This window comes from Garra rufa, chromosome 16, assembly GCF_049309525.1.
Source record: "Garra rufa chromosome 16, GarRuf1.0, whole genome shotgun sequence".
NCBI lineage: Eukaryota > Metazoa > Chordata > Actinopteri > Cypriniformes > Cyprinidae > Garra > Garra rufa.
In genome coordinates, this window is record NC_133376.1 from 20,501,975 (window position 1) to 20,516,554 (window position 14,580).

General features: G+C 35.1%; 1 protein-coding gene across 2 annotated transcripts in view; it reads right to left on the reverse strand.

Moving 5' to 3' along the window:
• Positions 1-14,580, reverse strand: part of slc44a1b (solute carrier family 44 member 1b) — a 45,676-nt gene that overhangs the window by 11,340 nt on the left and 19,756 nt on the right. For both annotated transcript variants that reach the window (XM_073821126.1, XM_073821127.1), the window contains exons 4-9: positions 8,822-8,958; positions 6,475-6,568; positions 6,208-6,377; positions 5,755-5,844; positions 2,896-3,062; positions 2,610-2,796 (exon numbers count right to left, since the gene is read on the reverse strand). In XM_073821126.1, the coding sequence (XP_073677227.1) occupies positions 2,610-2,796; positions 2,896-3,062; positions 5,755-5,844; positions 6,208-6,377; positions 6,475-6,568; positions 8,822-8,958 (845 nt within the window). The remainder of the gene's footprint in view (positions 1-2,609; positions 2,797-2,895; positions 3,063-5,754; positions 5,845-6,207; positions 6,378-6,474; positions 6,569-8,821; positions 8,959-14,580) is intronic.

A 14,580-nucleotide genomic window follows, 5' to 3' on the forward strand; every position in this document is an offset into this window, starting at 1 on the left:
CCGCAGCTTGAGATTTTTGCTTTTAAAAGAGCTTTCTGCAATAGTAATAGACATTTATATGAGAACGAGATGCCTGAGCAGAGTCGTTAATTTGTGCTGCAGTACATAAATGTCCTACATTATCTGTACAAAATGACTTGAACAGAAGGCTATTTTAAGGCTTGTACACATTGTGTCTGAGGAAAAAAATGCAAAGCAAAGCAGTTCCTAAAACTATATTAACATTTCCTTTTGCAGCCTGTAGTTCAATGTATACAGTCATGTTATTTTAAGGGACAACCAATATAATTATATGATGAGTGATAACAGACTGCTTATTCTGTTTTTAAGCAGAAATACCAAATTTACAAGGATTAGTTTACCTCCAGAATAAAAATGTCCTGATAATTTACTCACCCCCATGTCATCCAAGATGTCCATGTTTTTCTTTCTTCAGTGCAAATGAAACTAAGATTTTTGAGGGAAACCATGATTTTTTTATAAAGTGTTTTAGTTTCAGTGCAGCTTCAAAGGGCCCTACATGATCCCAGCTTAGGAATAAGGGTCTTATCCAGTGAAACGGTTGATCATTTTCCAAAAATATAAAAATGTACATACTTTTTAACCACAAATGCACATCTTGCACATCTTGCACTAGCTCAACTTCACACACTGTGTAACTATGTTGAACATTTGTGAAGTCGAGCTAGTGCAAGGCTAGCATTTGTGGTTAAAAAGTATATAATTTTTTTATTTTTTATTTTTTGAGAATGACAGATCGTTTCACTAGATAAAGACTCTTATTCAACGGCTGGAATCATGTAGAGCCCTTTGAAGCTGCACTGAAACTGCAATTTGGACTACTATATGGATACAAAAATTCGAGAAAGTTTTCCTCAAAAACCTTAATTTCTTTTTGACTGAAGAAAGAAAGACTTCAACATTTTGGATGACATGGGGCTGAGTAAATTATCAGAAAATTTTATTCTGAAAGTGAACTAATCCTTTAATATTTTGAATATCTTTTCTAATGTGAAATCAGACATATGTACATGTCAGGATGGACAACTTTTTAATACATTTAAAACCTGGCAAAAAAATCTATTCTGAGAATAAAATAATAAAACAACAACAATATGAAAAGAAAAAAAAAGAACAACATAAAATAAATCATTAAATAAACAAAAAAAGGAAATACACGCATAAAATAATAATAATAATAAAAATAACCAAAATAAAATTGTCCCAATGGCCAAACTGTTAAATTATGTTTATTTTGCACTCAAAACGTGCAAATAGTTAGTTGTTTAAGGGATATTTCAAGCAAAAAAGAAAAGTCTGACATAATTTACAGATTACAGGATTATGGTGACTTTTTTTCTTCGATAAAATCAAAATAAAAAAAAAAGTTTAAACTAAATTAATGCTGGTTTTTCTCCATGCATTGAATGCAGACTTTGATAAACAATTGTGGAAGAAAAAAGTTTGGAACAAAATAAGGGTTTGTAACTAATGACACAAGTTTCTTTTTTTAGGTGAACTATCCCTTTAAAACCAGCGTTAATTTTGTTGATGAATAATTTTTGTCATAATTTTCATCAACAACATTTTTCACAGACGAAAACAAGACAATACCGAAACAAAAACTTGTTTTTAATGTTAGGGAGGGATGATTCGGGAAGAGATGCGTACTTTTGAACTGTATCATAGCCTTTGGATCTGGCAGGACGTAAACTGGCATACATTTGCTTCATGTATCATATAGCATTCAAAACTGTCAATATCTCAGAGTACGAGAAGCACAGATAAATCTGGTGATGCAAAAGGGAACTCAGTTTGGTCTGGTTTTCTGAGCCCAGGCAACAAAGCAGTGCCTCTCACACAGCACACAAGTACTCTTTCATGTCGCATAAATGAAGAGATACACACAAAATTATGTGGAATTGTCCGTTTTGATGAGTATTCATGTTAACACACTCGGTTACGTCTTAGGTGAACAAAAGCAGTTGGGAGAATATCAGACGTGTATCAGAAGAGTTCGGTTTTAAAGGGACAGCAGCCTAATTTAGTTACTATTGTCTGTGGCATTGACGATCAAGAAACAAAAGAAAGACTGCTTAATCACTTTAGTAGCCCTAATGAAGATTTATCTAAATGCATTTATATAAACAAATATGTCTGCTAGAACGAAGAATGTGTTAAACAAGTTGTTATGAAGAATGCATAATAAGCCTATATAACCATTGATATTTCATTGAAAAAAAGACCATGTTCTTGTTTCTTTATGAGAAGTGGTTTCATTTCATTTTAATATAAAGTCATGTTGCGTGTCACAGCAGGTAAATCTGTGTCTATCAAGATAAAGGCTTAATATCAAACCTATATGAGTTTGGAAATTTTAGAGAAATGCTTAATAAATGCATTACACTGTAAATAAACCCATTCGATTTTAGCTGACTAAATCTACTGTAGATTTAGTCGATTCAAATCTTATTAAATTTAGTTGACTAAAACTTGATTAATATTAAAACAATTCAGATGACCAAAATATGACGAAAACTAAATGGCATTTTAGTCAAAAGACTACGACTAAGACTAAATCTTTAAAACCACAGGAATCTTCATCTTACCAGTTGTGCCGAGGAAAAGGAGGACCATAATCCAGTAGACCCAAAACAGAGAAAGAGCAAGGAACGTGCAGAAGGGCTGCAGCGCCAACAACGGCAGGTGGATGAACACTTTTCCTGCCACATGGAACAGGGCGATGGTCAAAGCCACTCTCTTCCTCATAAACAACATCAGAAGCAACAAAATTCCCTGCGGACCAGAAAGATGGAAATTAGCAGCATGACACAGCAAAAAACACCAGCCGAGATCTCTCTCATATTTCATTTTCCATTTCTCTGAGGGGCTTACAGTGAACACGGTCGCTGAAACGGCGTAGATGAGCAGTCCTTGAGCGTGATCTTTGGTGGTCTTCATGCCACCGTTGGGTTCTTCTGTTTCCCGCAGATCTTTAGTCATGGTCTCGTTCATTGTCATTCTATAGTCTATGTACAGCCACCACAGAACGCTGGTGCCTCCTGAGAAAAGCCAAAAACTGTCACCATATTCACAATTATTGCTGCAAACAGATGTAAGTCTAGAATAAAAACCACACTGTTTATGATGATTCAACTTTGTGTGGGATTGAATTACTGTGCATCCCTTTGGAACAGACACATAATAATTCTGGCTGACAGTCAATATGATGATATGAACAGTGATATTATAAATCTATACTGTTTAGTCTGTTTTTAAAGCAAATATACCATTCACAATAAACAAAATCTCCTTCCTGAAGTAAAATCAGAAACCAATACATTACAATATACGGTATTATCCTATTTAGAGTATAGTTTTATTCAAAAATTAAACTATTTTTGAAACCTGACAATATATATATATATATATATATATATATATATAAAATACAATAAAACAAAAAAAGAGATTTTTTAAAAAATAGAACAGCACAAACTAAAATGAAATGAAAAAAAGAACAAAATAAAAAATTTAATTACAAAATAAGAAAACAAGAAAATAACAATAAAACAAGAAAATCAAATTAGAACAAAAATAAAACAAATTTAAAAAAGAATAGATCAAAATGGAACACCACAAAATAAAATTAAATAAAACAACAAATGAAATGAATGAAACAAATGAAAAAAAAAATAAAAAAAAAAATAAATCAAGAAAACAGATCAAATTAGAACCATGCAAAACCAAATGAAATAAAATAGAAAAGGAACAAAATACAATTACTTAGAATAAAAATAGAACAAAAAAAATATAATAATAATAATAAAAAAAAGAAAATAGATCACAAAAGTACGCAAAAAATAGGAAAAAAATTAAATGACTTTGAAATAAATATAATAAAACAAGAAAATAGATCAAAATAGAACAACGCTAGATAAAATAAAATAAAGAATAAATCTAAAAAGGAACCAAATAAAATGACTTGAAAATAGAACCATGCAAAATAAAATGAAAAAAATTAATTAAAATTACTTAGAATAAATATAGAACAAAATATTGTACAAAAATAAATAAACAAAAAATATTAATAGTAAAACAAGAAAATAGATCACAATAGAACGCAAAAAATAAACAAAATATAAAATACAATAAAAATAGAACAAAATAAAAAAATCTATAAAAAAGAAAATATATTGAAATTAGGGCCGGGACTCGATTAAAAAATTTAATCTAATTAATTAGAGGCTTTGTAATTAATTAATCGAAATTAATCGCATTTTAATCGCATATAAATATTTGACCTGAGAACAGTGAGAAGTAAGTTTTTTTATATGGATTTTTATTATACCATTGAATAATGACTGAATACATAAGCTTATGCAACAAAATATTGTTTATTTTTGTTCAACCAAGTCCAACAGACCAGTGCAATATTGCCATTAAGTGTAGCAATAGGCTCGATGTGCTGTGGTGAGATGCGAATTCCTTGTTGCATAGCTTGCACACAACCATGCTCTTATCGACGCTTCCATCCATTCGTTTTTTATAACAAAATTTCCCATCCACAGGGCCAACCAAAGCGGTCCCATCAGCTTTTTTGTCCATGTTCACTGTGGTTTGTTTTGCTGCTTCCCAATTCGCCTACTTATACTATGCCCTATAAGTATGTACTCTTTTTGTGAAGAAAAGTACATACTTTTGAGTTTGTAGCAGAATAGTAGGCAAGCTTTGGGACATATACTTCGTCATAACTGCTTCTTTAACTGATGCTCTGTTGCTTAGTTACCTGAATCCTGTCACTGTTTAAACTGCCCTGTCAATCATCACAGTTAACATTATCTACATTTCGTTTATTTAATTTCCTACCGTATTAGAGAGAAATTAAGAGGCACGTTCTTTAACGAGTCTTTCATGCCGAGAACTCTGCTCTTGTGTTTGCTTAATTATGCATTTAAACGTTAATGACCAAACCTATCATTATAAATGTTGCTGCACATGGAATATAACGCGGATAACATTTAAAAAATATTTTTATCAGGTTACACACTGATTATTTATCACTCAAACCCCTTTCTCTACATGTCCGTTGGTCGCGCATATCCTCCATGTTTGTAGTTTAACACTTTTTATGCGTGTTTGTAGTTCTAATCGAATCCTCGTTCACGGCGCAGTGTGATGTGGGCAATATTAGCCGTTAGAGTGTGCATTGATCGTTAAGTAGTAGACCATCCGGGAATCTTTGGAATACTTTTTTAAACATACTACGATTTGGGACATACTCTACTATTTAGGACGGACGCAGCTTGTCTGAACGCTAGTTGGTGCTCCAGTATAATCGGTCCGCCGAATCTCATCCAGTGAGAAACGTTCCGCGGTGCAAAACTAAGTTAGATTAAAATGCGTTAAAAAATTTTAACGCGTTATTTTTGTGTAATTAATTAATCTAAATTAACGCGTTAAAGTCCCGGCCCTAATTGAAATAGAACAATGCAAAATAAAAGGAACAAAACACAATTACTTAAAATAAAAAAAGAGAAATAAAAAAAAAAATTAAAAATAGAACAAAATAAAAATAATCCAATAAAATATATTGAAAAAAAAAAAACAATATAAATAAAAAAATAGTGGCCAAACTGTTCAATTAATCAGAATGTGCTATTTTGCACTCAAGAATAGGACGTGCAAATGAAGAAAGCAAGGATGCCGTTTTCATCGTAGGAGGTGAGAAAAGAGCAGAGAAAGCAGACTTGCCCAGAGAACCCAGAACCACCAGTGCAGTGAGGATCCAAACCAGGACAGCAGAGATGTAACGAATAATCACCATGAGGATCATGGACAAAACTGCAGCATGCACAAAACAGGATTAGCAGTTAGAGGAAAAATCAAAATCAAAACACATTGCATTATGAAATTTAGAAGTGTTGCACATGCAGTTTCATGTTCTTTTAAAGAAATCACAACATACTTAAGCCTTCGTCTGATAGTGGCTCGGAATACTGCAATAATTACAACAGTGAGGCTTAGATTTAGATACTTGTTTGGTAAAGCTTAATAGTGTAGAACTTAATTAGCCTTGATTTCATATGGATATCAGGAACTGTAATTATCCATTTGGACTCATTTTACAGATAAACACATAATCAGAAAATTGAATCAAATGAGCCTCAGCAGCAGCAGCAGCAGCCAGAGAGAATAGACGGTTACCTAACGCCAGCAGACACAGCCCAACAATGATCTCTTTGCTGGCCGCCACCCCGGCAATCAGCCTGTTTAACATGCTGTTATCACTGACAAACGTGACCACCGCTTCAGCAAACTTAGCATAGCAGGAGATATCCACCGGCGTGCAGCGGTTAAACACTGGAAGAGCTTTGCTGCAGAGGTAGAAAAGGCCAGAGGACAGAGGACAGATCAAGAGAGAAAGGAAATGTGCTGTACAGAGAGTTAGTTTGTCAAGAATTTGTTTCATACCTCTCTGGTACTGGAAGTTTGGGACACTTATCGAAGCGCTCAGGAAGGCTTGGGTACTTATGACCAGGTAACTCATACGAACAAAGCTCAGACCCTAACAGAGGAGAAAAAGATGCATTATACTCCACATATCACCCCTATAAATGTTATACATTTGATTACTTTATACAATGTAGCATTTCTGATATATTTGTTCTACTGTAGTTTTTTGTCCTATTGCTTATAATTAGTTTAAGGGGGCCTTAAAGGAACACTCCACTTTTTTTGGAAATAGGCTCATTCTCCAACTCCCCCCCCAAGTTAATAAGTTGAGTTTTACCATTTTGAAATCCATTCAGCCGTTCTCCTGTTCTGGCGATATCACTTTTAGCATAGCTTAGCATAGATCATTGAATCCTATTAGACCAATAGCATCACGTTCAAAAATGACCAACGCGTTTAGATATTTGTCCTATTTAAAACTTGATTTTTTTTTTTTTAATTAGAACAAAACACTGATTCAACATGTTGAATTGGGCACTCCCAGCTAAATGAGCCCAACGAGAGCCGACCTGTGGCCCAGCCTTTAATCTTTTTTTTTTCTTTTTTTTTAAATTGTTGACTCCTTTTTTGTGATATTGACACTTGTGACAAGAATCATGAAATTTGAATGTTTTTATCATTCAATTTTGATATTATAAATACATTTTTTAAAGCAAAAATAACTTGTACCAATGTCATGATATGTCATCCAGGATGCTTATGTCTTCGTTTCTTCAGTGGTAAAGAAACTATGTTTTTTAAGGAAAACATTAGAGGAATTTCCCCATATAGTGGACTTCATGGGGTCATCTGGAGCCCTTGAAGCTTGAAACTGCATTTTGGAAGTTTAAACTTGCGGGCACCATAGAAGTCCACTATATGGAGATAATTCCTGAAATGTTTATCTAAAAAAACATTGTTCCAAACGACTGAAGAAAGAAAGACATGAACATCTTGGATGATAACGGGGTGAGTACATTATCTGTAATTTTTTGCACTGGAAGTGAACTACTACTTTGAACACTGTGATTTAAGATTTTGGTCATATTGCCCACCCCTATATATAGTTATTACTATTGTTATTTACAATTACTCATACTATGATATAAATCTTTGGTCATATTGCCCATACCAAAAAGGACCAGCCAGAAACCATATAAAAAGCAACTACCATCAGACACTGCTTTTAGCTAGATTTTTTCAGCAGGGATGAGAAAATTAGATTTCTCCAAAGCATTAGTTCATTCCTGAACTAAAATTTCCTGAAAATTTACTCGCCCCCATGTCATTCAAGATGTTCATGTCTTTCTTTATTTAGCTGAAAAGAAATGAAGGTTTTTGTTAGGAAACATATATTTTTCTCTATATAATAGACGGTTTGAAGGTACAGGTTTCAATGCAGTTTCAAATGGCTCTACACGATCCAAGCCGAGGAATAAGAGTCTTATATAGCAAGTACTACTAAGTAATTTTCTAAACAAAATAAAAAATTATATACTTTTTAACCACAAATGCTCACCTTGCACTAGTTCTGTGATGCACATCTACAACTTCACAGTTCACGCATTGGAAAAGTCACATGCATACATTTTATTTTTTTTAAATGTTTTGCTAGATAAGACCTGTATTCCTTGGCTGGGATCATGTAAAGCCCTTTGAAGCTGCATTGAAACTGCAATTTGGACCTTCAACCCACCGATCCCCACTGAAGTCCACTATGTGGAAAAAAAATCCGGAATATTTTCCTCAAAAACCTAATTTCTTTTCGACTGAAGAAAGAAAAAGAGACATGAAATTCTTGAATTACATGGGGGTGAGTAAATTATCAGGAAATTTTATTTCTGGAGTGAACTAATCCTTTAAATCACCATCAACTCACTAAGCATTTAATATGAATGTGAACTCCATAATGAACTTTCCTTATGTACAGAAAACACAGTGAAACTCCAGGGAAACAATGATGCCATTCAAACTCTCTCTTGGTGTCAGATGGGACGTGTCAAACCCTATAGACAGCAACACTAGACTGTAAACAACAGAGACCCTACAGCAAGACGGGTCAGTGGAACCTTTGTTTAGTTAGCTCAACCCTGACCGGGTCTTACCGGCTGTGCCTGACAGGAACATATGTGTATATTTATGTGTGTGTGTTGCTCTTGTTGGAGTAAAGAAACACTGTTTAAAAGACAAATACTGGGGGTCACGGCCATATATGTGATGAACGCCTTTGTCTCTTCCATGGGTAGATGTCTAGTCAAGGTCTTGCCATTATATCTGTGAGGATGACGTTATATGCCCACAATAGCTAGCTGGTTGACCGACTCACCGTTCATCATGGCAAACCTCTTGAGGTCGTAGTAAGTGGCCAGTTCCTCGGTGGGACACTGTGACACGCACAGCGCCATGGACTTTATCTTCCTCTGAATGATGTCTATGTTGCACGGATCCAGGAAAAAGACAAATCTGTGAACAAAACAACAAAGTCTCAATTTTCATGACAGGAAGAGTATCTAAGCTCAAATCTGATGACAAACCAAATACCAAAGCAGGTTGTTTACTTCACGGAGTCTGATCTGATACCACCGTGGGACTTAAAACACGGCATTGTGCGATAAAGATCAACTCTGAACAGCAGATATTTTTTTGTCACAGGACCGTTCAGCCCAATTTTTTGGCAGAGGGGTACTGAGAGCTTGTTTCTGAGCCAAGCCTCCTCTGCGGCCGTGGCTTTACTTCAGCTTTTCATGCGGTGTGAAGTGGGCACGGCGACCACGCGGGGACGAGGGACCCATTGTCTTGTGTGTTCAGCACAAAAACAGACTGTCAGTAGCAGGGGACGCACGTGCTTGAGGAAAGAGCACTTCAGCATTAGCATAGAGCCTGTCAAAACAGCCTGGCCGAAGAAGAGGTTTACTGTAAGAATGTAGCCCAGATCTGACCTGAGGCTTGTGTAACGCGAAAACATTGGAAGAAATAGCATTTAGATATGCAAATTACAACTTCTGGCAACTAGAACAGCTTTATCTTTTGAAAAATAGGATTAGAGACTAAATTAGTTTTTTAAGGTTAAAATTAAAGCTGCAAGCAGCGATGAACGGGCCCTCGCCATCTGCGCAGTCGCCATCCCAATGGCATCAGGAAAACGGTGCCCAGTTGGCACATACATTCACAGTAACCCTCTGCCAGTTTGGATTTTTCTTGCTTGTTATTATTAGCTATACTTCTACAATATATAATTTTGCACACTACTAAATGCTCCTAAAACACCATGATATAAAACTTTTATGCATAGCTTCTGCACTTTGAGCATGTATTTTTTCTTTTTGTTTTAAGGGCATTTTACGATGATGAAGAATATTTACCTTTACACCTTTCATTACTACATAAAATAAAAAAAGAAGTTGTATTTTATGCAGGACTGCTTTATCTAAGCCAAATATTCATATAATGTATCTCATAACCTTCTACTTTAGTTACATCTGATCAAATGCACAAGACTGCCTGAAATGTTATGAACAGCAGCTATGCTAATTATTCTCCTTTTGATTTTCTATTTGTACCTCAGGATACCAATTCTGAGCTAACTTGATATTACTCAAGCACCAGTTTAAATCTAGCCTTTTAGAAAGATCTTTGATGACTCCAACACATTTGAAGATATAAACCTAACCCCTGCAAGGTCTTCAGATAATGCCAACTGTGAACCATAATATAAAACTGATACATTTTCCCTATATTCTGATGATGATAAGTACATGTAATTCATGATGATAACAAAATGTTATTATTGCTTGCATTACATCCACCATTTCTGCTTAAATGTCATCATTACCTATCTGTACAATTTGTATGTGGATATTGCTTTGCTGGTGACTCCTGTTATAAGACATCACTCTTAAGCGCTACATAACTAAGAATCAAAATAGCCCATAAGTAATGTTATAAGATTAATGTTTTAAATTCAAAACTCTGAATATAGAAATATGTAGGAAAAGAATGTAATATGATGGGAAACTTAAACCCGCCAGCAGGTGGCAGCAGTGTTCATGATTGAATCACTGAGTCATTCAAACGATTCATTCAAAACAGCTGAATCGTTCAGGAGTGAATCAAATGACTGTTTTTATGAATGGCGTAGTGAATCAGTGATTCGCCCAAACCAACACGGATTCGGATTCGAACACAGAAACTAAACAAAACATCTTGCTGACATCTTGTCATATTTCTGAACTGCAGGAGCATTTTTTGCTGGCAAATATTAAAAATTCCAAGTTAGCAGCTTCTATATTAAAACGTATTTATTTATATTGTTTAAAAATATACATATATAATGATTGATAAGAACCAAGTGCAAAGCAAGTATGTTAATGAATGGAATTGCATTCATTATCGCAAAGATGCTTCCAGAAACGAATTATTACTGTTCTAAAAGTGGCCAAATTAATAAAAATACGAAAATACTTTCTTGTAAAACATTTTGATGTTTAATAATTGATTCTTGAGCTGCTATTTTTTAAATAACATTAGACTGTCTGAATCAGACACTCTCTTCTGATAAACTGCAGCATGAACAACGTGCGCATGCAACTTCTCATTTCAAACTAAACCGAAGTGTCGGGAAATACTGAGTTACAGCCTGTACTACACAAAGCACAGCAGAAAGACATTTTGGCAATCAAGTTGTAATGTTTCTGCTGGTGTGCATGTTCAAATGATCGTTTTACACAGTGTTCCTGCCGTGCATACAACATGTCTTACGGTGCTACCGTATGGACGATACTACCGTTTCAAAAATGCAATGGCACCGCGGGTATTTTTAAGCTTTAGTATCGTGATACTACCGTAGTACCGGTATACCGTGCAACCCGATCAAGAATTAAACTGTGTTAGAACAAATTCATCTTGATAATGTCAGATAACTTTGATAGAAAGGTATGTAACAAATCATGGTCAGGTCAAAGTGTCAAATCAAATTTTTGGTCCCAAACTGTTATCAATTTTACTGGTAGTCCACTGTATGAAGAATTTTTTGGTATAATATGTCACAGTTTACCTTATATTGCTATCCTCATTTACAAAAACGTACTATAGTGTCTTGGACCCAGTAGTTAAAAAAAAATAAATTATATGTGGTGTCTAAATTTTTGGTTTGACTTGTAAGACTCAAATGTATGGAAGTCAATTTCAACCACTGAATAAAAAAAAAAAGTAACTGCTTTTTTTTGAGTAAAAAGTAGGAATTGCAAAATACGCAATAAGTTACAATTGCGAGTTACAAAGTCAGAATTGTGATATACAAATGCACAATTCTAAGAAATGAAGTTAGAATTGCAAGACATAAACTCGCAATTCTGAGAAATATGGTCAGACTTGAGATATAAACTCACAATTCTGACTTTTTTCTCAGAATCGCAAGTTTATATCTTACAATTGTGAGTTTTTTTGTCATTCTGACAGACTTCTCGCAAACTTGCAATTCTGAGAAAATTTCTCCTCAAAACTGGATTTTATAATTTGCAATTGCATGTTTATGTATCACAATTGCAGAAAAAAGTCTGAACTGAGATATAAACTGGCAACTGCGATAAAAAACTCTTGCAATTCTGACTTTATAACATGCAATTTTAAGTTATCAAGTCATAATTGTAAGATATTAACTTAAAATTCTGAGAACATATCAGTCTTTTTTTCCTCTCAAAACTGGTCTTTATAACTCGAAATTGCGAGTTTCTCTCACATTTGCGAAAAAAAGTCATTATTGTGAGATAAAGTCGCAATGACATTTTTTTTTTGTTCAGTGGCGCAAACAGGCTTCCATACTTATGCCTACCAAAACTGGTATTAGTTATTTTATTAAAATACAGTAAAATGTGAAATACTGAGAAATATTATTACAATTTTAAATAAGTGTTTTCTATTTAAATATATTTTAAAATGCAATTTATTTCAATATTGGAAAAGCTGACTTTTCATCATCCTTATTCCAGACTTCAGTGTCACAATAACTGTCAGAAATCATTGTAATATGCCGATTTGCTGCTCAAAAAAAACATTTCTTAGCATTGTCAATGTTGAAAACAGTTCTGCCTAATATTTTGGAGGAAACCATGATACACTTTTTCACAAATATCTTTGACTAAAAAGAACATGAGTACGGGGGGCGCTCGCGGACGCTGGAGAAGATGGCTGCCTAAACTGTAGCTCCGCTCCTAATTGTTTAATAAATTGCTACCCTCTATGATCTAAGATAAGGAATCTCCTAATTATAAAGATTAACACACCACTAACATGTCCAAGACTCAAGATCCAAAGGACTTTCCACTTTTCGCAACCTCCCGGGCACAGAAAAAGAAGAAACATCTTCGACTTCAACTGAACAAACGGACCCAATTTTGAAAGAAATACGAGCGCTTAGTACTCGATTGGGGAATATCGACGGTCGTTTCAATACTATTGAAAGTCGTCTTGATGCTATATCGACCTCAGTTTCTGCAGTTCATGAGACTTTATCCAATTTGTCACAAAGAGTGTCTTCGAGTGAATCCCGCTTAATGGAAGCTGAAAACAGAATCTCTACCACAGAGGATGCTCTGCAGGCCCGTGAAAGTGAACTGTCTGCTTTGACACAAACAGTTACTCAGCTTCAAGCTAAAGTGGATGACTTAGAAAACCGTGGAAGACGTAAGAATCTGCGAATCGTCGGTTTACCCGAAAAAGCTTAGGGATCTACTCTGCTCCCCCAATTCTTGAGGGAAATGATACAGAAATGGCTCGACCTTTCTTTTGATCTCAGGCTTGAGATTGAGAGAGCGCACCGATCGTTCGGACCTGCTCCCGGAGTCAATAATCCACCACGAATCATACTGGTCAGATTTCTGCGCTATGCGGACAGAGATCGCATTCTACAGGCAGCACTGAAAAAACAGGAAATTGTTCACGAGGGCAAGCAGGTGTGCTTCTTTCAAGACCTTTCAGTGGATGTGATGAAGAAACGGAGGGAATTCGACGCTGTGAAGAAGACTTTAGTCGATCGCAAAATGTTCCGTGGATTCGCGTACCTGGCCAAGTTGTGTTGCCTTCATGATTCAGAGCTTCGTATGTTCAGCACAGGGGCCGCGGTGGAAGAGTTCATAGAGACTTTGCAAGATAAGCGATAAAGGGAATCTTACTTATTCTCTCATCTTTACCATAATCGGAGGTGTAGTGACTTTAATTTTCCCGGGTTCTCACATGCCATTTATTTGTTTCTAATCTGTTCGAAATGGCAAATGTGACTGTTAGTTCATATAACGGACTTCTCATATTTTCCGTCATTTTTCCCTATATGAGTACTCCGAGATGATGTCTATTTTACTGGAGCGGATTAACGTAGCGTTTCTCAAAATAGGCATGATCCTGAACCGTTTGTTTGTAGTGGGTAAATGTTTTTTTTTTACCCGAGTCCAATGGGGTACAGAGACCTATGTTTAGGGGGACTTATTTGGCCCTGTCAGTTGGGGACAGAGCCGGGGGTGGGGGAGAGGGAGTTGTTTTTTGTTACCTTTAAACATTTGCCCATTAGATACTTTTGTTGTTTTACCTTTTTGTTGAAAATTACATTAACAATCTCTTATTTTCTCACACCTCGCTGTAATGCAGAGCTCGACTAGATTTATGACATGGAATGTTAAAGGATTAGGGCATGTGATAAAAGGAAAAAAAGTACTGACTTTTCTAAAAAAAAAAAAAAGGAAAAAGTTACAGTTGCAATGCTTCAAGAAACTCATCTATCTGATAATGAGCATTTGAAATTGAATCGAGATTGGGTGGGTCAAGTGTATTTTTCTTCATGCATAGCTAACCCTAGGAAAAGAGGTACAGTTATTTTAATTAACAAACACTTGCCATTTATTTTTGAAAACCAAGTTAGAGATACTGAGGGTAGATTTATTTTGGTCACAGGCTTTATATTTGGCCAGCATATTACAATGTTGAATGTTTACGCACCTAACAAAGATTCTCCAAAATTCATGTCCAAAATGATTTTGTAATTTAACGAACACTGCAAAGGTCTAGGAATCTGTGCTGGAGACTTCAATTGCGTGA